This window comes from Echinops telfairi, unplaced genomic scaffold (genome assembly GCF_000313985.2).
Source record: "Echinops telfairi isolate 266 unplaced genomic scaffold, ASM31398v2 ScPeMD7_443;HRSCAF=831, whole genome shotgun sequence".
Classification (NCBI taxonomy): domain Eukaryota; kingdom Metazoa; phylum Chordata; class Mammalia; order Afrosoricida; family Tenrecidae; genus Echinops; species Echinops telfairi.
Window position 1 is genome coordinate 48,815,756 of NW_022104341.1, and position 26,991 is coordinate 48,842,746.

The window sequence follows — 26,991 nt, forward strand, 5'->3', positions numbered from 1 at the left end:
CTCAGAAGCTTACAGGTAACACAGTCACCATTGACTATGCCTATGCAGTGAGGTGTTTTGTTGTTGCTGCTGTTGTTTTGTTTGGGTAACTAGCGGTTGGGACATGTAGCCAGCAGAGCTTGGCATAGAAGAAGCCTAAACTCTTGGCAATTAGATTCTTAAAATTGTTTCCTGGTTCCCACAAAAGAGATTCTGTCTCAGATTCCAGAAAATGTTTCCAGAATCCTTTCTCTTTATCCACCCCTGGCCTTAAGCAAGGATTTACTGCTTAAGTGAGAGTCAATTGCTGTTACTTGCAATGAATATGCACCAAATATAATAGAATAAAATGTGCAACTTTTAGTTTTGTGTTAAGAAAAATTAACTCAAAACTCCTCTTTTAAAGTTTGCCTAAACAAGGAATCACCCCCCTGTTGACAGTGTTGTGTGCATTGCTGCGACTCAGTTGAACAAACGCAACGGCAGTGCGTTTCCTTCGGGGTTTCTTTCTCTAGGATTTCCACTCAGCTTTGGGACCAAGCAGCATAGGACCTCGCATTAAGAGCATATTCCAATTCAAAGCAACTCGTTAAAGCTGCTACGTGGCTCCTGCCAGGGCCTCCCCGGCTCACCAGACAATCCGAGGAAGAAGCGCGTGAGAGAGACCCACTGCTGTTACTGGATACTGGAGACATTAGCTGTGTGAAGGAAGGGCAGCTTCAGTGTATAAAATAGAGGATGGTTTATTTTAACTTCCTCTTCTAGGACTTTTCTTTTTACTTTCTATTCATCTCGGTTTGCTTCTGGCTCTTCCCTTCAGCCCTTTATAGTGACGCCCGTCTAGCTTAATTTACTTTTTGACCCAGTTCTACGCTGAGAGCTGTCCCATTAAACTTGTGCTCTTTTGTGAGAAGGCACAGTAAGCCCAGATTCAATTCATAAAATAGATATTTAGGAGGTTACTATTCAATGATCAAAAGATTCTCTACAGTCTTCATTATGGCAATAAGATCCCTGGCAGAATTCCTTAAACTGTAGTGTAAAAGTATCCCCTTTGCAAAAAAACAGAAAAAAAAAGAATTTGTATTCACTTACCCAAGAATATATTCATTTTGAATAATGAAGATTGTCTTCATATTTGGCATGTGAAGGGAATTATTCAGTGATTTGAGAGAACTATAAATAGCTTTAAAATCATTAGGGAAAAAGCAAGATTGTTGAGTGCAGAAAATGAGAAAGACGAGGAAAAATTGAGTATTTTTGTTGTAATTTTGGACAACGTTGCTTCTTATTCATTCTACCTAATCCAACCAGAAGTATTATGACTTTGACATTACAATTTCATAAGATATGGAGACTGTAGACATCAGTTTGACAGGGATATATAAAGTTCAGAGTAACCGAGGCATTGCTAATTAAAGCTTTTGGAATCATGAAAAGTCACTACGAAAAGGAACCTTGAAAACCCCGTGATGGAATCTCTGCTGTGGCAGAGATGTTAGATTGGTTCCTGGTAGAGTCTTTCTTGTTAGACAGGGCACACAGCATCATCCTCCAAGATAGTCTAGGATCCTGCTGATCAGGGCTTTTGCTGCTCCTTTCAGCATTGTGAGATCTAGAAATATGACGAGGAGTTCCCTCTTAAAAAGGGCCTCAGCAAATGAAGCTCCTTCAGGTTGACTCTACCAACGCAATCCAATCGGCCAATTCCCTTTGCGTATGATGCCTGCGTGCTCATCTTTCTTGCTGGGGAAACGTTGTGAAGTCCTTCAGCTCTCACCATTTGGGGAAATCGTACTGTGACCTAACTGGATATACTCGGACTCGGAGTAACTGCACTGTCAAGCACAAAGACTCAAAAGGAAAAGCTACTTGGAACCCATATCTTGAAGCCTCTCCACACCCAAACGTTTGGCATATATTCTAGTTAAGATAGGGGCTTCTGAAGTTCTTCTAGTATACCACTATTTCTCCTTGCTTTGTATAAGAATCCATGGTGATATAGTGGGGTAAGAATTGGGTTGCTAACTTCAAGGTTGATAGTTCAAACCACCAGCTGTTCCATTAGATAAAAATGAGGCTGTTCACTCTCTTTTTTTTATACTTTTATAGATTTAAAGTTTTAGAAATACCATATATGAGTGACTGTGAGCTAGAATTGAATTGATGGCAATGGATTTTATTGCTTTAGAGGGTTGTATAAATTTAAGAACTCAAGGAAAAAAGCTAGGTTTTCTATCTAAAGACTGAAGTTTCCTTCTATATAAAAAGTGTTCTCTTTTTTAATTCCAGGGAAAGTATGAGATAACACACACCAGCCAAACTATAACTCTGTTCCAATAGTCAAGTTAGGTTCTGTCAAATTTTTGTTTGGTTTTAGGCAAGAAAATGTTTTAAAAAACCGAACAATTAAAAAAAATTGTTTCCCCTTTGGGATTATATGGAGAAATCCATGGCTCTTGATCCTCATCTTTATTAACCCCAAACACCCACTGTCCTCCAATCCATTCCAACTCATCTGACCCTATATAGGATTCCTGAGCCTTACACATCTTTACCCTCATCCTTCTGAGAAGTGGCTGGTGGGTTTAAACCACTGACCATGTGGTTACAGGTCCAGTTGTGTCAGCTAGGCTCCTTCCTAGTTGTACTACTTCCTTTCATGTGCAGATTTATGTAAGGCTCTCAAACTCATGTCCATACCCCTCTTCCTATAGCATGTGGCATGTGAGAATATATTATTTTTAAATTACAGCTCATGTTTTAGTTCTGTTGAATATTTTCAAATACTATCTCCTGACCAGGTGTATAGAAAATTATGGTAATTATAGAGAAAATTAAAGCCATCAACTTCTTGATATTAAGGAAGAAAATTGAATTAACCTGATTAGTAGCATATATCACTTAATACAACATATGTGTAGTGTGAAAGTAATGCCTCCCAGTTAATTTACCCATTAATTTTGATGATAAAATTTTCCTTTCTTCTTGTGCCTAAGTGGGCCATAACCTGACATCTTAATTTACTTTTCATTTGCATAGACAAAGACGGATTTAAAGAATTTTAATATATTTGTTATACTTCCAAATGTGTATCTATCAACTATTTAAACTATGCAGATCTCTTTGCCTGTTCATTTTAGTCAGAACCCCAACTCACTCTGCATTTTGTCTTTGCCCTTAAAACTCTGCTCTCCCCTATCAACTTCATGATGCTTAAATAGAAATGGTGCTCTACACGTGTGCTTCCCGCTGCCCAAAACCCACCTCACGGGCATTTCCCAGCATCCTGTGGGACAGATGCCGTTCAGAAGCGAGGAATCTCACCTCCGTGCTGCGGAGACACTCCTCTAGCCTCAGCACCACTGCAGAAACGTCAGGTCTTCCCTGTCAGTAATAACTAAACAAAGACAGTTATTTTCCCTCCAAGTATAAAGGGGTGGAATTCTGTGGGTTTTGAAATGTGTGTATTTGCATTTGTAAGGAAAGAGATTAACAATAAAGTAACTTTTTATTTAAAATACCCCTGTATTGAAGTGTTCATTGAATGTTCATTTGCTGTTCAGGGACAAATGTTGAGTCTTCTCTGATAAGAGTTTTAAGTCAGAATTTGCAACTCTGGTCAGATAATGAAATAGTGGAAAAGCTTTAATTAGCTTTGCATGTTTTTAAAATGGCAGGTTTTCCACTTCACAATGAAAGAATAAACGTGAACACTAACAACCATTACCTATCTTGGTGCACAATATGTGGGCAGGAAAATAACTGCTAGAGTTAATTTTATAATTACCTTCCTTTTTAAAAAGACCATCTCAGATCCGACACAAAGATCAAGACAAAAACTGACTATGCCCTGACTCAAGGCCTTAGACAAGCTTTTTGTCTTCAAATATTGCCTTTAATGACACTGCCAATTATGGACTTCAGACGAAAGTGGTTAAATGAACATTTATTGTATTTGGAGTTTATTCCAGGCATTTTTCTAGTTGCTAGGGATATAAACATGATTATGGATTCATAGAAAACGTTTTTTTGAATTTAAGAAAATGATGGCGTCTTTTGAAGAAATTTCATGCCTCTTTTTGTCAGATGCTAAGGAAGATATAACCTATCATCTCTCCCTTTGTGTGACTTTCACTGCCTGGCAGTGGAGGGGGCCAATTTAACATGCAGGTGCAGTCACCAACTAATTCAGACTCTTACTAGAACAATGTCTCCTTTAATATCTTGTCCTCCCCTGAGAGCCCTGCTGCCCCCAGAGCCCTCTCAAGTGGAAGTTGTTTTCCCTGGCACATCCTCTATTCCTTTAGATTGGTGGGGGCAGCGGTAGGGTACACTCAGAGCTATCTTCCTGTTGCCACAACTTCCAAAAGATCCCTCCTCTAAAAGCATCAGTTTATCAACTCCATGTCACTTTTCCTCATCATTTGAAGATTTTTAACTGCTGGCTTACTGTCTTGCTGAGTTAGTTAGTTTATTGTGCCAACCTGGCCGATAAACACATGTGGGGTTAATTGAAAGGTGGAGGGATAAATGGCTCCTCGGTGAGCCCTGCCTTTCAAGTTCTCAGGTCTCTTGCTTTGTGATGGTCGGACCAGGGTGCAGCTGCCTTAGCAGTTCCCTGCTTCAGCTGGCAAGGCTCACTTCCTATGAGACATCCCTAAGGAGAAGCCACATGGACCTATCCCGATGCAGCTCTTGGTGCTGGAGCACCCATGTGGAGACCCCTGCCAGAGATGAGATGCTTACATATTCACTGACTCAGCTTTCCTCCTGCAGTTGGCATCATAGTGTGTGTCTTATGAGATGGAGGATGACTTTATGGACTGGTGTAGGACACCATGAGTTAATGTTGGACTTGTGGGTTTGGGCAGCACTGGGTTGGGATGTTTTCTTGATGTGCACTTGACCTTTATATAAAACTCTCTCTTATACATGAGTTTCTGTGGATTTGTTTCTCTAAACTACCCAGACTAACACACTTGCTCTCCAACACATGATTCCGAGTGTCTTATCACCTATCAAGATGACCATGACAATTGCCTCACCGCAGTATCTGTGCCTCCTCTTCTCCCATGAGCTCTTCTCCCATCATTTCCAAATCCTTTAGCCATGATGCATGTTCCTGTTACTTCCAAGGTCTGCGATGCTCGTGGCTTTCAATTCCCATAGATTTTGTGTCCAGGCCTCAGCTCCTTTCTTTCTGGATTACTCCTTCTAGAGCCCTGACCCCACCAGTCTTTGGCCATAATGATGCTTGCCAACCATCTTACAACTTCACTAGTGTCTAGAATGGAGTGAGCTTCCATGGCAACATCATACAACTATAAAATACAGTGGTATTTGCCACTATCGATGGATTGATTGATCGACAAGGGTAAGTCAGAAAACATAACTACAAAATTAAAAAATCAGGAAACACCTTTATTAAACAAAATGTCACAATAGGAAGCTACTCTTTGTCAACATACCGTCCATCAAAGTCTGCACCTTTCACACAGGCTTCATAGCCACTTCAGAAAGTGCTTTCATCACATCGATCGGAAGAATTCTATGCTCCTTCAATTCACACCATATCAAAAAGAGAAGTTTGCACATCCCTGAGGGGCACAGATTGTATGATTTTTAAACGTTCTTTTAATTTGGGGGGACAAGAAGTCTAAAAGGACAAGATCAGAGCTGGACAGTGGATGAAATAAGGTGTCTCAACAAATTGTTTATAGGCTAGTCCTTGCTACCCTCTATGAATGAGGAGGTGTATTGTACTGAAAAACAATTCCTTGGTGCAAATTTCCTGTTCTGTTTCTTATCAATGCAGTTTTCTCTTTTCTTAAGAATTCTCTGACCTTTGAGAGAATACATCAAGTTTGCTCTTGGGAATCCTCCCACATAGTTGCCATAACCTTCTAAGCAGGCCTTTCAGCCTTGAACTCCACTGGCCCAGCAGCTTCTACTAGAAGCCCCAGTTTTGACTGAACCGTTTTCTTTGAAGGTTCCCTAAGGATTCTAAGACAAAGTGTTTTACTGAGAGAACTTGTGTGTAGCCACCCACTGGCTACACACACACCCTTTTTATCTTTTAATCATTTATTGGGGGCTCCTACAACTCTTATCACAATCCATGCATCCATCCATTGTGTCAAGCACATTTGTAGATTTGTTGCTCTCATCATTCTCAAAACATTTGCTTTCTACTTGAGCCCTTGGTATCAGCTCCTCATTTTTCCCTTCCCTCCCTGCTCCTCCCTCCTTCATGAACCCTTGATAATTTATAAATTATTATTATTTTGTCATGTCTTACACTGTCCAATGTCTCTCTTCACCCATTTTTCTGTTGTCCATCTCCCAGGGAGGAGGTTATATGTAGATCCTTGCAATCAGTTCCCCCTTTCTACCCTGCCTTCCCGCCACCCTCCCGGTATCGCTACTCTCGGCACTGGTCCTGAAGGGATCATCTGTCCTGGATTCGCTGTGCTTCCAGTTGCTATCTGTACTAGTGTACATCCTCTGGTCTAGCCAGATTTGTAAGGTAGAATTGGGATCATTATAGTGGAGGGGAGGAAGCATTAAAGAACTAGAGGAAAGTTGTATGCTCCCTTGGTGCGATGCTGCATGCTGAGTGTCTCATTCTTTCCTTATGACTCTTCTGTGAGGGATGGTCCAAATCACTCCTACCCTCATCATTCGCATTGGTATATTTGTTTGTTTGGGGTGTTCTGATGCCTGATACCTGATCCCATCAACACCTGGTGATCACACAGCCTGGTGTGTTTCTTCCATGTGGGCTCTGTTGCTTCTGAGCTAGATGGCTGCTTGTTTATCTTCAAGCCTTTAAGACCCCTGAGGGTATATCTTTTGATAGCCGGGCACCATCAGTTTTCTTCACCACCTTTGCTTATGCTCACATTTGTCTTCAGTGATTATGTAGGAAAGGTGAGCATCATGGAATGCCAATTTAATAGAACAGACACACATACCTATAAATACATTTTGTCAGGAATAAACCTGTGCACATATAAACCACTGGAGAGCTATTAATAATATTGATTTCCTTCTCTCATATCTAGCTCCCCCGAGTTGTTTGTTCTCACTTCACTCTCTTTTCACTTTGTCTCACCTAGCTCATTCCTTCACTTCCCATTTCTGAACTTTAGTTTTCATTGACAATCATAAGCATGTTCTTCCATGCTACTGAGCTCCCTTCTACTGTTTAAAATGTTGTACTCTCTAGGAAAAATCTCCACCTGGATTAAATCCATTTCAAGTGTTCTCACTGAAAATTTGTAACCATAATTGGGCCTTTAGTATTGCCCTTAAATCCTATGAGATATTCTAGCCCAGCCACTCTCTCATATTCCTGATGGCTATTTTGTATCTTACTCTCTCTTCAAACCTTTAATTTTTACTAGCATATCAAGGCACGCAGGCTTGCTTAGACAATGCAATCGAGCTTGTCTTCTGTTTTTCTGTATAAAATTTGCTGGTTATGACTATATTTATTTCTTGTCTATAATTTACTCAAATGTATTGCTCTCATAATACTTTTGTCAATGTTTCTGCATCATCGATGTTTCTTTCTATCAGGTAAGTCCCATCAGCATAAAAACATGCCATGCATTTTCCTATGTTAAAATAAACAATTCTCATCACTCTACTTTTTCTCAACCGATTACTCAATTTCATCTATATAAACTTGCTTTTACTCAGTGAATTCCAGTTCCTCCCCTTTGAAAGCATGTCCTTTCCTCTCTAATCCTATAACAGTGCTGGCATTGGCCCTGCAGAACACACAAAGAGCTCTTCATTGCTGGAAACCCCGGTTAATTCTCAATGCTCATTCCACCTCACACTGCAGTCACGGGAGGGAACCATCACATTAGTGATGTAATGGGTGAGTGTTGGACTGTTAACCCCAAAGTGTGTGATCTAAATCCACCAACTGGCTTTGCAGGAGAACGGCGTGCTGACTTGCTCCCATTCATATTTCGAAAACCCAAACACCTGTTGCTGTCAAGGAGCTTCTGATGCATAGCGACATTTAGGACAAACTAGAATTGCCCCATAATCTTTACATAAATAGTTTACCAGAGTAGGTGATATGTTAAAACCACAGACTTTTTGCATTAGCAGCTGAACACTTAACTGGTGCTAGGGCTTCCTCTCATAAAGCTTACAGCCTGGAAATCCTTATGGGGCCATTTACTCTGTCACATGCAGTTGATATATTACTAATTATTGGAAATCTGTTTGACAGCTAAAAACAATAGATAATCCCTTTGTCTTTGAAACAGTCTTTTCAATTAGTTTGAGGTCACTACTTTCTCGTTGATTCTCATTAATCTGTGATCTTTCTTGGTGTCCTATTTAAGTTCCACCTTTTCTACCTATCTTAACATTTTTTGATTGCCCAAGAATTTGGTATGTGGATTTCTTCTCTATCAAGATTTGTTTGGGGAGACATTCAACTCATATTTATGGCTTTAAAAAACAACCTGCATGTTCCAACTCTAGTATTTTCCTTTGAATTCCAAACTCATAGATGCAATTGCTTACATTTATAGTTTTCTCCACTTCAATAAATGCCAACTCCATCTTTCTGCTTGAAGAGACTAAAAATCATAGTCAAACTACTGAAACTCAAAAATAAATAGGAAATCTGTAGATGAGAGCAGTGAGAAAGAAGGAGAGATTTCAAAATGTAAAAACTTGGATAACTTCTAATTCCTCACAAGGAACAATGGAAATAGAAGAATATATAGCAACATCTTTAGAGTGTGAAAGGAAAAACGTCTCAGATCAGCAAAAATAACCTTCAAGAAAGAAGGTACAAAACTAGGATTTTAAACTAGTGAATCCCCACAGCAGAAAGTCTGATAGGAAAAGGAACTTGGATGGCATATTACCTACTCCAAGCCTTTCCTTGACCTCTAGTTGGATTGCAGAATGAGGAGAATAAAGTGAGAGAGTGTGCATACGAAAGAGCTAGAAACTGCAATGTATAAAGTACCCTGATTTTTCGTTGCTAATTTCCATTGACTCCAGTTTGATCCAGGACCACCCCAGGTTTTACAGAGCAGCACTGCTCCATAGGGTTTGCGTGGCTGTAGATCTCCTGACCTTTGAGGACATGGCACTGCTAGGTGGGCTTGAACAGCCACCTTGCAGATGAATTAAAAAAACACACACCCATAATTTAATTAAATTAAAAGACATAAACTTAACTGCCTTCGAGTTAGTTACAATTCATAGAGCCACTGTATCGAGGTGCAGGGACTACAAACCTTCATGGGAGCAGCAGCTGCATCGCTCTCACAGAGGAACTGCTGACCCTGTGATGAGCGACCCAATGCCTAACCCACAGTGCTACCAGGACACCTTTTATGTGGCTAATTATGCATAACACAATGTCTGAAGTGCAAAACCACTAGCTTCTCCTTGGGAGAAAGACTGCGCTTTCTCCTCCCATAAAAGTTATCGCTAATCCCATAGGGGGCGTGCTGCTTGGTCTAACAGAATGCTGAGTCACACATGAGTTGTTGTCAGTAAGGCGAGTCAACCATTCATAACCACCACCACCACCACCCCAGCCGCCCCGTGTACTTATTTGTTTGACAAGTCAAAAGTCATGCTAATTTGCGTTTATGGCCAGTCCATTCAACTCTGCAAATTAAAGGCTTAGCAAATTATCAAGGCGCCCTGGTGACACGATAGTTCTAGACTGCTACCTAACTGCTTGGAGCCTTCAGTGGCTCTGTGGGGAGAAAAGACCTGCTGACCTGCTTCCACAGAGACTGCAGCCCAGAATACCCTGGAGGAGGCGTGCGACTCGGTCCTTGGAGGTTACCGTGAGTCAGAACCCACTTGACGGCGTGCCGCAAACAGAACAACAACAGCAGGCATTTTCAAAGCAGAAATCACCAAAATGCATCCTGAGCCGAGTGTGCTGACGTCATAAAAAGCAAATGCCGGCATTATGCTGCCCACTGCCCTCTCTTCTCTTTTCAGGTGGACCGCTCGTGCTCTCGGCGATCCTGCTCCGATTGGCGGCAGCCTGCCCTGCAACCTGCGCAGTGTGCGCTGAAGATATAACCTTCTGCCATCAGCTGACCTATATAGTAGGTAATATACCAAAGTCATTCTAAAATACAACGTTCAGGTTATCTGGCAAATTTGTTGTCATGCTTTGCATTGAAATTGCTGTTCTCTGGACTCAGCCTGAAGGAAGCAAACTTTAAAAGAGCAAACCTTTTCACCGCAACTAAAGACTAATAATAACATTTTCTTTTCTTGCTTCTAGTGGCCTTCTCAAAGATATGTTAAAGCATTTGAAGGTAACTGTGGTGTTTCAAAAGCTATACTACTGCACAAGTATACAACCATTTTATGTAGCTAAAAACTCTCAAAGAGGAGGGAAAAATGATGACCTTAATTATATTTTGCATATATTCTGTGCAAACTTGAACTCTGCCACAAGCTGGAAAGACTATGAATGGATCAGAAACCTGAACTGCAATTGTTCAGGCATTAGTAAGATTAAATGATGTACCAGTGAAACAAATTATTACCAAAGTGCATCTAATTTTGAAAGTTGAGTATTTTTTTATTGGTGGTAAATGAGCTGTAGAAATGCGAACAAGATACTCTGCCTGCATTCATTACATATTGCTTGCTTAAGTCAACAATTTAATAAGACACCTTATTAACAAATTTGAGGAGAATGTGATTTACATCCTGATATCCAAGAAGCAATAAACAAGCTATAAACTCTGCCAATAGAACTTTTCATAAAACAAGTATGAGTTAAAGAATTGTTCATTATATTTCTTAAATTCATTGGCGCTATGAGAATTAGGAAGTAGACATAATAGCCTCTATAACAAGGGAGAGAATGTTACAAGGCTAGTTGATATCTACCCTTTTCTGATAATACTGAGAACTCATATAGACCAGTCTCTTACTCTCGAAAATGGATTTCTGAGCTTCACAACATTCATTTCTGATTAACTGATGTCTGTAGGAAACAAATATTGCTCCTCTATATTCCTGCATCTCTTGAATTTGCTTCTCATTGACAGGATGCTACACTTATAAAGTTAGATTTCATAGGCACAGAGCCGCAAATGGAGGGCCTGTGCATGGAGCTTCAGTCAAGTGATAGCCACGAAGTGATCCACAGTGATCCACAGTGATAACAAGACCTGCTTTCCCAGAGGGGAAGAACCCTTCAGAGAGTGTTGTGGATAACTGCTCTTGATAAGTTTCCAGCTCAAAATGCCTTTCTATGCTGTAGGAGGAAACACTGCCCCAGCCTTCCCCGTCCTCACAATCATTCCTGTACTTCAGTTCATTGTTGCAACTACTGTATCCATCTATCTAATTGAGGCTCTTCCCTCTCTTTTTTAAACCCTCTAGTTTACCAAGCATGATGTCTTTCTCCAAAAAACAAAACTCGCTTATTCCATATCAAAGACTATGAAAAGATAATCAAAGTGTAACGCTAGCCAGAAGTAATAAAATTCAAATAATCAATTACGAAATATCTTAAAATTACCCTTTTCATATTTGTGTCACCTGGAAGGAAACCAGGTGACACCGTTCAGCTCCGACTGCTAATCCAAGTCAGTGGTTCAAACCCAACAGTCACTCCGTGGAAGAAAGACGGGTCTGTCTGCGTGTGTAAAAGTCATGGCTTTGGAAGTGCTCTACGGGGTTGCTATGAGTTGGAATTGGCTCCGTGGAAGTGGCTTTTGTTTTGGTTTAGTGCTGATTGGATGAGAGAGGTCAATTCTTCTGAAAGAAAACCCAAACCCATTGCCATCCATCTATTCCAATTCACAGCGACCCTACAGAACCGAGTAGAAGGCTGTGAATATCGAAAGAATCAGACGGCTTCAACTTTCTCCCAGGGAATGAAATGGGGATGGTGGGTTTGAATTGCCAACTTATCTGCCAGCAACTCAACGTTTAACTGACTACTCCCTGGAGCTCTTTACTGCTTCTAAAATAGGGTTCTCTGACAATCCTTTGCCTTTTACTTAAAACACACACACGTAAAGAGCTTTCTTTGTTTCTGAGATGCAGTCTAAATTTCATAAGGGAATTGTGATCCACATCCTGCTCACAGGTGTCTGTTCTAATGTCACCTGTAGGCTGTCCAGGGGCAATGGACTCTGCCATCCTTATGACACTGCCACTGGCAATCAAAACAAGTTTAGCATGATAAAGATGAGCAACAATAATTCCTGATTACACTACGTCTTTATTGAGTTAAAAATGCTCTGATTTCTAATGGCAGAGCAGCGATAGCTCTGAGGTGATTATAGGGGAGGGATTTAGCAGTTGGAAGCCTGGAGTACCACCTGTCATCACATGATGGACTTCATTGGAGGGAACAGATATGGGACAGGAGGCAGGATGGCCCAGGCTCTAATGAGAACCCCACTGGAGAGAATATAGATTCTTACCAACATGCAGCCTGGAGCTGAAAAGCACAAACCACTCTTCCTTCTCACCCCCCACACCTCAACCCACACCTTTATGTTTGAGCGAAAAGATGACTGACTCCCAGCTTTCATGTACTCTGCGAGTGGAACAATGGTTTGCTCAGGCTCATGCTTGGTTCTTGAGTGAGTCTCTACTGGGGCAGCAAGGCTAGAAGAGGTCAGTCTACAGGTTCTAAAGAAGGAAACTTGAAAACCCATCTTCACAGTACTGTTAATATAATGATGATCATGCCAAACAATGAACTAACTTTGACATTTAGAAGAGCAGATGGGTATGTGTTTCTCAAACAAACATGTCACAGTGAAAAGAGAATATCAGAATCCATCATGATGATTAATAACTGGCTCCCTCTAAAATTCAGAAATAAGAGCATCATTTTCATTTTGTTGATTGCCATGGCCCAGGAGATAAGATTGCTCGGAGGGTATTGGTGATCTCTGCTCTCCACTGCCCCCACCCCCTGCACTCATGTGTGTTCTGCTTCTTAGTCTGGGCTTTTGCTCTCCACAGCAGCTCCTGCGACCACGAAGGTTTTAATCCTCACTGATGGCTACCTCTCCTCTATGGACAGCGCGAATCTGTCCCTCCTGGCTAACCTTGCCCTGCTTTCCTTGAGCAGGAATGGCATCGAGGGCATGCGGGAGGATGCCCTGCATGGCCTCACCAAGTTGCAGACACTGCTACTGGGACACAACCACATCTCCAGCCCTTCGCTCCCTGATCGCACCTTCAGCAAACTCCACAGCCTCCAGGTTCTGGTGCTTAGCAATAATGCTCTGAGCACCTTGCGAGGGTCCTGGTTTCAACACACCAGGGCCCTGACCCGACTGCAATTGGATGGGAATCAGATTCCTAATCTGACAGACAGTTCTTTCGGGGACACACACCTCCCCAGTCTCAGACACCTGGACTTATCTAACAATTTTATTTCCTACATTGGGAAAAATGCCTTCTGGCCCCTGCCTCAACTACAGGAAGTGGACCTTTCCCGAAACAGGCTGGCCCACATACCGGACGTGTTCACACCCCTGAAGCAGCTAATCCACCTGAGTTTAGATAAGAACCAGTGGCACTGCACTTGCGATCTGCAACCCCTCGCCCGGTTTTTAAGAGGCTTCGTGAACTCCTCAGCTCGAACACTCAGGAATGCCAAAGACCTAACTTGTCAGCTGCCCCCTGGCGCAGTGGCCCCAGCAAAGAGTGTGCTGAGGCTGTCGGAGGCCAACTGCGATTCCAAAGCTCCCAACTTCACGCTAGTCCTGAAGGACACAAGTCCCATTCATCCAGGGCGGGACGTGACCCTGCTGACTGTCCTGGGCTTTGCAGGTATGCCTGTGAGAAGTGTGCTCCCCTCCTCTCTCCCTGGCTTGTATTAATGCCCCCCACCCTCCAATGCCTCTCTTAGGCAATAGGGGACATTTTCCAGGATTCGTAGAAGTTGTCAGGAGATGTGGGAGGATGGCAGCTAATTTGGAAAGGCTTCAGGATTTCCAATTGCAGATTTACTTCTAATTCACTTATGGAGCTCTAGTCCTTGTATAAGGAGCCGTGCTGACACATTTTGTAAGCATGCATCGAGTGAGAGGTTGATGCTTTAAATCCCCCACAGCTGACCAACGGGAGAAAGACGTGATGGCTCACTTCCATAAAGAAGCCACTTCTGGGAAGCCCTCTGGGGCCAGTCTACTGTCTAAGAAACAATGGACTCACTGGTGCCCAGTAGCAGGAACCACCACCATCGTAGGAACTCTCTAGGGCAGTGGCGAGTGGTGGACGTAGGAGCGCATCAAAGCTGAGAAGGCAGGTTTCTAAAATTGTTTCTAGGACTAATTTGAGGTATTTTGAATCTGTGCTATAATATTATTCCACAGCAGGTTTCTGGGGAGTTGATTGAAAATCAGATGTTAATTCCTGACAATAACGCATTTAATCAGAATAGATGGAGACCTGCACTGGGTCTAGAACAATGTTTCCCAAAGTGGGTGATACTGGCCCACTACAGGGTTCTAGAATTATCTGGGGGTGAGGGTGGTGCTTAAGAAGATGCCTACACTTTATCATGATTTTGGTCTACTGAACAGAAGTTTTTAATGGCACGGGGTTGCTGAATATTTTTTTTTCCAGATAAAGGGGCAGTATGCAGTCATTGAACCAAGTCACAGAGATACATTGTTTTCAAACCCATGTAACAATGTGACTAATTATATGGCCAATATAAAAGCAATAGGGAAATACACCATTTTCCTCTTTAAAATGATTTTTAAAGTACACATTCTAAAGGATAATTAATAGATATTCCATCATAAACACATACGTATGTACATGTAAGCAATAGGTTGCCAGTTCAAATAGGTTTGGGAAATGTTGGACTAAAAGTGAAAGAGGCTTACTTACTATAACCATTCTCATAGCCTTTCATTTTATAATAGGCATTATTAATCTTCAAGAGGAAATATAATGTAGAACATTTCTTCAACTTATTTGACCACGAACCCTTTCTTATTCCTACAGGACCTTATTGAACTAGTGTTCTGTAGGACATCATTTTGGAGATATTACAATATGGTAATCATTTTCTTTTCCCACTAAAGATAAATCACTCCTATTCAAAGGGATGCTAATAATCATATTCAATGAATTTATAACTAATAAGTGGCTATTTGGCACCAAATGCTAATGTCTTTTCATGTCAAGTCCTGTGACCTAGTGGATAAAAAGAGTGTTTTTATGAGGCTATAACATGTTTCCAATACATAGATGAAGGCCTATCACTAATTTGCCCGTTTCCTCTGTTTTTCCAATATAGAAGGATTGCTAGAACATTTTTTTAAAATAGCAATTATGCTCATGGCAATGAAATTTTAACCACCTTCTTAATAGCACATTCAGCCTATTGACAAGCTTCATCTGCTGTTTTCGCTCTCTGCATGAAAGGAACATAGGCATACCTGGCTGGTAATTGGATACAGATACATTTCTAGCATCAGCAGCACAAGAGTTAGTGGTTCCTTGCTGTTTAGACACAATTAGAGAAGAGGATTTGTCCTTTAATCAGATCCTGCTTGCTCTCATTCCAATGGCTGATGATGTGCCTAAGAAAAGCAAGGGTCTTTTTTTAGCCCCATTTTATTCTTTGGTTTAGAACCTACATCTTCCAAATAAAGAAATCTTCTAGCTTTTGTCTGTTCCCCACACCCTAAAAGTTGAATCTTCCAGGATTCAATAAAATCAAATAACCATAATCATAAACTACAGTGGTTTCTTATTGATCCCTACCACATTGAAGCATTGTGTAAGTGCATTGCGTATGCTATCTCATTAACTTCCGAGAACTATTAATTGTCCATATTTTACAGATGAAGAAAAACAAGACTCACAGAAGTCAGAAAAGTTATGTAAGAAAAATATCATAATGAGGCTTTGAATGCTAATTTTCTCACTCCAGGGCAAAAAAGATAGTGAGTATGTTTAAAACTGTATTATTTTTATACAATCCATGTTTGGAATAACTCAAACACTAGAATATGATCTGCTATCACTCTTTAAAATCATTGTGGCTTAGATAAAGATTAAATTATTTCAAAATACTATAGCACTTTAAAGAGCATATTGCTCTTCAACATATTGAAATGGTTTCTAATACCTCGGGATCTGGTAAACAATACAAAGATTGGAATTGTTTATCAAAAACTGCTGGGTTTTTTTTTTTTGGCTTAATCTTCATATTTGATGGGAAATATGGAACAAGTATGCCCCTTTTTTCAAAATACTAAGTTTTCACTGAATTTGCCCCCAGGGGAAAGGAAAAGGCATAACGAACCCAGGGAATTGCCTAGAATGGAGCTCATAGGACTCACTGCACTCATGTCCAGCAGAGAGACTGAATCTGTAGAACCAACTTGCCTGAGGGCACAGGGCAAGTGCCAGGCAGAGCTGGGCTTAGAACACAAATCTTCCACAAGCAACAGTGAACAAGCATTCCTGTAAGATTAGACCACCCAATAGTCGTAATGATCAGAACTTACTTTATTTCCTTTAGAATGTCCAGTAAACATTTCATGAGCATCTATCTTGTGCCTAAGTTCTGAGCACAATACACCATGATATTGAACAAGTCTAAGGGGCCCCTTTTCTCACCAGGCATAATGCTAATGTGGGGAGACAACAAACGAAACTGCAAATGAAAGCAAGGCTGTAATAGTACTATGACAAATGCTGTGAGAAGAAAAAAAAACATGATTGTGGTAGGATATGATTCATATCACTTTGGGTTGGATATCTAGGGTTTCAGATGCTGAGATGGAAGAAGGTGAAATATGAACATATTACATGTCACACCTTACTTTGAGAAATACTGCCCTTTTTACATTTATTCAGAGGATAAACTCTATATTCATCCATTCAAAAAACGAAAACTCATGACCCTTGAGCTGGCACTGACTAGTAAAGGGCCTTTGGGACAGGGTAGACGTGCGCCTGTCGTTTCTGAGAATGTGACTCCTACGGGCGCAGAGTTTCGTCTTTCTCCAGCAGCGGAATGGGTGGTTTCCAACTGGTGACTGTGGAATGATCAGGCCAAGGCGTAGCCACTAGGCCCGCAGGGCTCCTTACATACACACATAGAACATGCCATGCAGTACCAGGCAGGCTGAGACCAGCCTTCAGTCATTTTAACACAAGAGTTCATAGAAGAAAGTGATCTTTATAGGATAGAAAAAGCAGCAAAAGCGTCAAGGGGGTTAAGGTTATTGATTTTTTGAAAGATTAGTTTTTTATTTTTAACAACTTTATTGACATGCCATTCACATATCATACATTTCATTAGTTCAATCACATTCATAAGAGTTGTGCTACCATCACTACAGCCATGCCAGGACATTTCTTCTGCCTTGTAGTTATTGTTGCTAGCTCCCCATTTACCAACAGCCACCTCTGCCATGACCCTGTGAATCTATTAATCCAGCTGTCACGATAGGGTACCTAATCCAGATCTCACAAACAGAAAAACATACAAGTTCAAGACAAATACAAAAGTCCCCCGAACAACAACATAATGAAACAAAGGAAAACATCAATCAAAAACAAAAGAGAAAAACTAAAGACTGGAGCAATTATGCACTGAATCCAGAGGGAAATCAAAGACCAAGTGTCGCATTTTGACCCACTATAACTGCGATGATCCACCCTACAATGTACTCTGCCCTATAGCATTGCCTTTCCCTCAGTCAGAGTCAGAGGAAGAATTCAGTCCCTGGAGTCTGACTTCGTGTGGAGGACCCTACCAATGGGCTCTGGGTTTTCATTGTCAGCCACAGTCTTCTGCAAACTGGGTGTTCAGAATTTAAGCTCTAAATATCATTCCCTCCTTTGCATTTGTATTTTACACAGAAATAGAAGAAAGTAATATAAACATCACTAAGAGTGTCTATAAACACTTAGGAATGGGAAGAGTCTGAAATAGAATGCTTGCATGTGAATAAAAATGACATCAAAATGTACTATGTACGTAGGGGCCGTCACTGTGAGTCAGAACCAACTTGGCGGTGCCCAGCAACGCCAGAACCATGACAGACAGAGCTAGAAAGGAAGGTCACGATCAGATGATCCCGACACTGGAACTCCATAGAGTTTGGATTCCACACCACGTAGAAGGCGAACAAGTACATAAGGTCATGGGGCATTTAAGATGATTTAATGATGCCAATGGCAGGTAGTATCAGGTGTTCTATTTGGGGAAGAGATTGTGGCACATGAGAATTTCCGGATCTACACTAAATGTAGTCTTATTTTATTGATTATTTGGCCAGTGAATAGAAAATTGGGAATTAAACTGTTCCCCGATAGGCAGAAAATAATTAGTGCAACAATTACTTTCCTTTATCCTGAATAAAAAGTATTCCCCTTTTCCCCTACCAATGGGATACTAGATAACAGCGTGTTTTTTTTTAATCATTTCTAAAGTATGCCAAAAAAAGATCAAAATTGGAAAAGAGGAAAATAGCTATAAAGTAGCCTCTATCTGCTCTTACATGTTTCCACATGGTGAAGAGCTTGCCACCCCTTCTGACGCCCTTGAAGACTTTAACCTTTACATTTGTGGTGTTCACACACAGTTGATGATTTATATGTTTTTTCCTAGGATGCTCTATTTTAATGGTCTTTCTTTTGTCGCAGGAGCTGTTGGTCTTACTTGCCTGGGTTTAGTTGTATTTAAGTGGAAGCTCCAAAAAGGCAAAGCAAATGAACACACATCAGAAAACCTTTGTTGCAGAACCTTCGAAGACTCCCTGTGTGCTCGGGAAGCAAGAAATTACTGCACTAAGGGTGACTGTAACTGCCACTTACCTCAGGAAAACCAGCTAAAGGTCATGTCCATTGTGGAGTCCAGAAAGGAAAGGCCAATTTTACAGGGAAACAGCCATCAGGCAACACAGGCCCCCGAGTCCGCAGCCCTTGATGGATCATTTAGAAACCTGAAAGGGAAGGACCACGGGGCAGACACCACTTTCTTTTGCCTTGATGGCAGATTGCTGCAGTCAGGATGGACAAGGCCACTTGGAGATATGGCAGCTTTGAATGATACAGATTCACTTACAAGATTCTGTCGAGACAGAGTGCCAAAGCCTGGGCAAGTCCAACCACAAGCCCCGTCATACCGTGTAACAACAAGAGGTAAGTTGTCATGGTTTCCAGCATCCTGCTCTATTTCATTCCCTCCGACAGAGGTTTCATATTGTAAAGTCTCCACCTGGAAATACCTCTGAAATCATTGAAGCACCAGCTTCCTCTTCTTCCACAGATACTAGACCTCCGTGTGTGTGTGTGTGTGTGTGTGTGTGTGTGTGTGTGTGCAGGCGTCCTTGGATGAGCAGTCAGTGGTGTGTCCACATCACCATGAGCTGAGAATACATTTCATACCACCTGGAAAGTGAGTTATATAACCCCACATCTACTAATGTTATACAAAATGAAAAAGAAAAGAAAGAAACGTTTTACAATAACAATGGTGCTGCTAAGATTTATGGGAGAGTGAGTACCGGCTTCCATTGCAACATCCTTTGTGCTCTAATGCCAATTCTGCAGTAGGCAACCTTCCCAGAGCATGACACATTAGAAGAATGGGCCTTCTAATACTCGTGATTCATTTCAGGAATGATGTCAAGAAACATACTTTGCTTGCTGAGCTGTCAGGGATGATAACTTCCCAGTCCAGGGAAAGTCAAGACTTAATTCATTGTCCCATGTTGGTAGCCAAGTGAATCTGGCCATGACATCTACCCACTGTACATGGGCGATGTCAATATTTAGGTGAAGGCAATGAATTACACGTCTTCCTTTTTCTTTCTGAATAATAAGGCGATGCTTGCGGGCTCAGCAGTGAACACTTTGACGGCTGCTCTGTAAAGAGGTTCCTGTCATCTATTTGAATTGGTTTACAGCAAGCAGAGCTTTCCCTCGGAATATGAATGACAGAGGTGCTGCACCAAGAAATTCTTACCAGAGAGATCGAGCCCGAAGGATGAATTTGGGGACAATTGGATGAGAATGAAACCATATGTTATTTTCACATGAAGCATCAGGCAGGATGTGAATTTATGCCATTGCAGTCCCCAGATTCCAGTTCTTACCGGTTTCTGGGGACTGATGATTTGACTGAAGCGAGCTATGGCCACGTAAGGAAACATTTGCCAGAGGAGTCTGATCACATTGGCTTTATTTTATAAAAGGATAAACATTTAACCTTTCAATAGGATCAAGCCTTAGGCAGATGTTTCATTCGGAGCCTGGTATACTGAAGGGAATACAGTCAAGGTAGTCTCTTAAAACATTTAAAACCCGGTCCCTTATCTCATACAGAGATACCTGGTTTGTTACATCAGATATAATCATTTTTTTCAAAGCAACAGTTGAAATTCTGCTAAATGTTAGAGCTGGGGAGGACACGTGTTTGAGGCGAGACCAGCCAAGAGCACACCTGCTTCAGAACGGAAGTCAATAAGGAAGCCACACACTCTGATGAAGCCTTCTCACCTGGAAACACTGACTAACGGGATCTCAAGGGGAGAGGGGACTTCAGAGATGATTTATTCAGTAGTTCTTAATATTTATCTTTGAGTCACAGATCTCTTTAGAGCATCTGATGAAGGCGACATTTTTCCCCAGAATAACTTATACACCCATCTAAAGTTTTCATCTAGTTTACCTCCTGATACCCAGAGAGGAAGTGGTTTCTCGAGAGTGATTCAGTAAACTAATGACAGATTTTATATTAGATTTAGGTACAGGTTGGGATTTAATCACCTCTTTCTTTCCTTAAGGAATAGAAATATTCCATTTTTGCTCTAGATAAAATAAACAATTTTATGAAAGAAGAGAAAATGAACTCCAAAAATGAAATTAATTGTATTGAGGTTAAGGGCATGGGACTTCATATTCAAGTCTTGGCCATATAATTCAGATGCCATGCACACAAACCGCAAAGAAAACACACTGCCATTAAGCCCACTGCAACTCACAGTGAACCTACAGAGTGTTTCCAAAGCTATAGATCTTTAAGAAAATAGATAGCCTCACCTCTCTTCCTTGCCGCTGCTGGTGGGTCTGAACTACTAAACTTGCAATTAGCAGTCCGATAGCTTATCTAATAGCACCCTCAGAGATTCTTAGCTATCATGTGACGGGGAAAATACAAACTCTTTAACTTTATTTTTCAATTAAAAAAATGATAAAGTAATGGACTTGTCAAATGAATCAGATCTCTTATGAACATTAAATGAGAGAATATTAAAAGTTTACATATTTAATACAGTATCTGGCTGCTGGTGTTTGCGTAATAAATGGTGAGTAGTATTGCTATTTTCATCAATTATATGATTTAACCTGTACTGTTAATGTTATATTACAATGTACCATTTAGAAGCCTCAGGCAGAGATTGCTATAACACAGGCCATATGCTGCAATGCCTATTTGTCTACCAAATATTTAATGAATGCTGTATTAAATGGTGAGAATAGAACAGATATGATCACTGTCTTCATAGAGATATTAGTATCAGAAAAGCACAAACATACTTTCATATGTTGTGCTTACTCTTCATTTGAAACCTGCACATGATCCAATATCGCATCCATGTTTTTCCTAACATTGAGTAATAAATGAGGAATGGATACAAAAATAAATTTACTGCCACTGTTTGAAAGATATTTGGATAATGGACATATTTAAAGATAACCTAATCAAAAATTCATCTACAAATGCACAGCTATGAGTAATGTTTTCCTTTCTAATTTCCCAGCTTTTAGATCTGCATTGCAACTGACAAAAATATGGCTGTAGATAATGCATTGAAAACACACCACACTGCTAACTATCCTCTGTAGGTGGGTTGAAAAATAGAAAGTACTCAGCAATTTCCACAATCAGAAGTGTCGTTCTAAGCATCTGTTGGTCAAGTGCTAAATTCCTGCATTTATTGTTCCTCAGCTATCAGCAGTGACACATTCAGCAGAAGATATGCAGCATCCGCTACAGCCTTGGCAAGAGGAAGTCTTGAAAAGCCTTTAACAAATGAATCATGGCAGCATCCAATAGAAAAAGGAGACAATAGCGTACATCCTCACCGGCAGAGGCGTTTTATTCTAAGCTCATCACCCAAGCCTTGCAAGCTTGAGGAACACCATGTACAAAAGATCGTACAAAAACATAGATCAAAATATGATGGTCCTTGTGGACAGTTAAAATGGAGCAGGCCTAGGTATTCTCAGCCAAACAATTCTCTTCTCTGTAAATACGTGCCCTGGGATCAATTTCAAGATTATGTGAAAGAAAAGAAGCCACACCGTAGAAACTATTCAAAGCTTGAGAAACGGCAAATCCAAATTAACAATGCAATAGAAAAATTCCTAATGAGCGAGGACCCCATAGAAAGATCAGGGCTATCAACAAAAGTTAAGAAAACATGTGCCCCCAAGAAGGTGAGCTTCCATGACCCCGATTTAGTAGAAACAAATAAGTCGGTCCTGTCACCTGGAGCAGCAACCTATAGGGATCAGCAGAGAAATCAAAGTAACCAACTGACCAACTTGGATCTCAACAAATGTAGCCACCCTTGGGTGAGAAATTCCAGAGAAGAAAGGTTTACAGACCAACAGCTTCTGAAAAAGAAGCGAATCAATAGATCAAACTTCAAAGGGGAAATTAAAGGACAAGATGTACGCATGAAATTACATGCACATGCTTTCCGAAATGCGAGAGTCCATCCAGAAAAGCCTTTCCCAGAACTTTCAAACAAGTGCCAACAGACCTTGTTACCTACTAAGAATCTATCCAAAGCTTCTGAGAAAGAAGTCAAAATAAATCCCCTGTCCTCTGCAGATTACCCCCAACAGCCAGACAGGAACACCTATGTTAGACTCCCTCTAAAGAGTCTGTCTCTCAAACATGCGCCAAAGCAGACACCATCTTGCAAAAGAAACACAACACATGCGTCTCTGCTCAGTTCCAATAACTTGTCCGTAGGCCCTCAGAGCTCTGACGAAGGTGGGTGTCGTCTTATTGGTCAGATTCCTGATGGAAATCCCTCCCCACCCATCATCGCTGAGCACAGACATTCACATGTCCACTTCTCAAATGAGCAAGTGGAGGGTGAAACTCCCAGGGCACTGGAGGCTGCTGGTCAAGTACCAGCTCCTTGGGCAAGCACAAGCAGTGATGTTTTACCATCCTGCTCTTTTGGGAGGGCTATGGACAAAGGGCCCCCAGACTTCCCTGAGTCCGTGGCTCAGGAAAAATCAAAAACTATCAAGGGTGGGAAGATGAACCAGTTTTCTTTGCTCCTACAGAATCGGACACATCTTTCAAGTGTCCAAGAGACTGACGCCGACACCCAGGAGTACACTTCAGATCAAAATCAGGCTCTGCAACAGGGAGAGTGCATGCATTGTCACGCACACCTTGGAAACAACGAGAGAACACCAGCGACAGAAACCTCCAAGTCACATCATATCATAGAAAGTCACCTGAGGGATGAAGGAAGAATTAATGAGGGACAAGACCTTCCTCACACAGAGACCCGTGATTCTTCTTTCATTCGCCACGGACAATCCGAGAGCAACCTACAAGCTATGGAGACAGATTCTACGCCATACCAGCATAGACTAGAGATGCCCAGGGAGCTCAGTCCTCCTTCTCTTAGTAACCCGGCCCCTTGGCATTGGACCAAGAGTAGTGATGGGGGAACTGACAATAGAGCTGCATTACCCAGAGAGGACAGCACCGACAGCGCCGCAGAGATAAAAGTAGTAGAGGAAGAAGAGAACAAAATGCTCTATGAAAGCAAGACAAATTCCGTAATGGTCCCTCAGACCGCACACGTGACCTCAGAACACACCACAAGAGAAAAGCAGAAAACGTGGGGAAATGGCAAACATGAAAAACCTTTATCAGACAATTCAAACCCTGTCAAGGCAACTACTCCTGGAAAGGATTTGAGTTTCATGAGTTCTCCTGAGAATGGAGATCGCCTGCCTGGTAGTGAAATAGATCTTCAAATGAACAATAAGGTGTGTGATTTGAGTGAAGTTAAAAATATTCAACCAGATGAAGAGAGCAGTGTACATGAAGAACGTGAAAGGACAGTGGACAAACGGGAAGCACGTTCCCCCTTCCCAGCTTTACGAGGTGTCAGTTTTGAGGCAGAAGATGAGGGGCCTCTAATTCCTAGCAGAAGAGGTGAAGCTGAAAACTCTGCTCCAAACCCTGTCCTATAGCCACCTTCTGCTGAATATGCTACTACATCCCCGTCAGAGGCAGAACAAAGTGAACAAAGTCATCAAAGAGTAATCGTTTTCTACTTTAGCTTTCTTCAAAAGCACACACAAACAGCCCCCAGCCTTTGCTTGCACTACAAATGCACTGTATTGGAGGGACAGTTCTCAGTAATTCTTTGTTATCAGTGAAACAAAGTACATAGTGAAACACAATACAAAAATCAAAGACGGAGTCACAAGACATGTTTGACACGGAGGAGTCTGCTTCTCTAGGGAGTGGGGGATTTTGCAAAAGAAAGTTTTGCCTAGTCTTGACAAAGCAAGGAAACGTTAAAAAACATCTTTAACAAATGAGAGGTTTAATAAGGAAAAATGTACTTGAACACATTTACTCTTGTTTATTTCATGGAAGTTGCTATTCACATTTCGATTAGTGGTGATATAATACTGCTTTCTATGCAGCTGAATATATATATATACACATATATATATTTGTATTTATACCTGCTATCTTTTCCTATCTAGTGTATAAAACAAAAATTGAGCTTTGCTTGTTAACCATGGCCCAGCGGATGTGCATGTGAGTCTATTTCATTCATTTGCAACTGTTTAGTGATGATTATCCTAGATCTTAAGTAGAAATCTTTACAACCTGTTAGGGATTTAAAACCTGTTAAGGATTTCTGGATAGTAGATTTACATAAAATCTGCAATATCTTTTAAATCCACTAGGTGGAGATCTCAGCTTCCATCACTTTAAAAGATGAACAAATTCATGGCTTTAAGATCAACACAATGGATTCTGAACAAAAAGGAATTTTAATTCGCTTTATTGCCAATTGTTATTAATTTAAGATTTTGAAATTAAATAGCTCATTAGCATGCAATCTTTCAAGGGTTGATCTTTTGAGTTCAACAAGCCACTATTGTTTGGTGGGTGCTTTCTTCTGGCAGAAGAATTACATGTATTTATAAATATTAGATTTAAAAGTATTCTCAAAGTAAACATCTCTCTTTCAAAGTCATATATATTGAAAAATATAATTATATACAGACGCTTTTTATTATTGATATACCAATATATCAATATGTTGATAGCAGACCTTCAGGATATAAAATATAATACTATAATGTTTCACCTTTCTTGGTAGGAAGAAGATAGGTTATAGAGACAACAAACATCCTATTCCCTTACCTCTATTTTAGTCTCCATCCAGATACATTTATAACTTCACTGGACATGGTTACAAAGCTTTTTAAAAAGTCTGTGGAATAAGTTAAATATATATGCTTATGTGCCTCACCTAGCCTCTATTTCTTTTCCTGTTCTGAATGGCCAGCAAATGAGGCCACTCTCTTCTTTTGAGAATCTCTAACCTTCTTACCCCACTCTCTTTGCTCCTGGATTCAAAACTTTTTTCTTTTAACTCCAACTTCTTTCTCTGTTTCTGTTCAGCCTCTCTGCATGAGCTTCACTCCCTTGCCATCTCTCCTGATCCCACTTGCATTTTGTTGAGCACTTCAAGGTGAGAAGAAGATCGAAGCCACCTTCTTACACCCGAGGTTCATTCTATTCTAGTTGACAGCTTCGCCCAGCCTTACAGACCAGCCCAGTAACTTCTTTTCTCAGCACCTATCTTTTCTATTCAAGTTTTAAATTTTCCTCTGCACTTGCACCTTATTGCACAACCCTTAGCTTGTTCTAGCTTCTCACTGCAAACAATGTCCCCCATTCCAAGATTCCAAGGGTCTAACAAGTCCTCTGGTGACTAACACTCACTAGTGATGTCAATTCTCCTAAACTCTTTCCTCTCTTTCATTTCTGCAATCTAGTCGAGATGGCCCACCCCCCACCCCCGACTCCGCTTTTCCTTGAAATGATCCTCAGCTTTACCCTTAAAGCTTTACCCCATGGTAACCATTGTATTTCTCGCCTTGTCGTGAACTGGATTCCTGCGAACTGCAGCCCCCGCTGGTTGCTCTGACTCCCTGTCCTTTGCTTTAGGGTCAGCCCTCTGGTTCTGTCCGGACTGCATTCAGCACTTGAGGTGCATACTGGCTCCGTCCCAGAGATGTCGATGCAGCAGGGTTACGATGTTAGTGTGTTCTCTTCCGTTGGTTCTGACACACAGTGACCCTATCCCACAAACTAGAATGAACTGTCCCCACCGCATAGGGTTTTTCATGCTGTACTTTCGATGGGAGCAGATTACACAGCCTTTCCTCTTGCAGAGAGCTCCTGGGTTTCAACCTCTGATTTTGTTGTTAGCAGCCCAGCGTGTAACCATTCCATCACCCCTCCCCCACCACATCTAACACACACCGAATCTTCAGTTTAGGAAATACTTTGGAACAATCTGGAACTTGTAGTTTGCAGCCTGCATATGAAGAAAAAAATGTCTTGTCAGCCCAATGTACCGCCCACAACCAAACCCACTGTGTAGACTGATTCCAGTGTATAGTGACTCTTCATAGGTCGTCCAAGATTTTCAGTCTTTCAGGCAGCAAAGAGGCTCATCTTTCCATGGAGTGGCTGGTGGGATCCAACTGCTGACCTTGTAGCTACCAACCCAATGCCTAACGGGCAACATCACCAGGCTCCAGGAGGTGGCCCTTAGTGTCTACTTTATTATAGCAATGGCTTGAATTTTTAAGTGATAAGTCCTTCCTAACAAACTGATGAATCCTCTTTCTCTCCCCTCCTTACTTTTAACATACCCCTGCTGAGCCCACATGTTG

At 41.2% G+C, this 26,991-nt stretch overlaps 2 protein-coding genes across 2 annotated transcripts in view; one reads left to right on the forward strand and one right to left on the reverse strand.

Moving 5' to 3' along the window:
• Nucleotides 1-503: 503 nt before the first annotated feature.
• The window catches only part of LOC101653524 (serine/threonine-protein kinase TNNI3K), a 354,136-nt gene continuing 327,648 nt past the window's right edge, over nucleotides 504-26,991 (reverse strand). The window contains 2 exon segments of the mRNA XM_045291740.1: nucleotides 504-677; nucleotides 3,307-3,366. Coding sequence (XP_045147675.1) covers nucleotides 504-677; nucleotides 3,307-3,366 — 234 coding nt within the window.
• On the forward strand, nucleotides 13,047-24,252 carry LRRC53 (leucine rich repeat containing 53). The gene is made up of 3 exons (XM_030886079.1): nucleotides 13,047-13,809; nucleotides 18,658-19,155; nucleotides 21,968-24,252. Exons 1-3 carry the CDS (start codon nucleotides 13,047-13,049, stop codon nucleotides 24,250-24,252), a joined length of 3,546 nt encoding a protein of 1,181 aa, XP_030741939.1.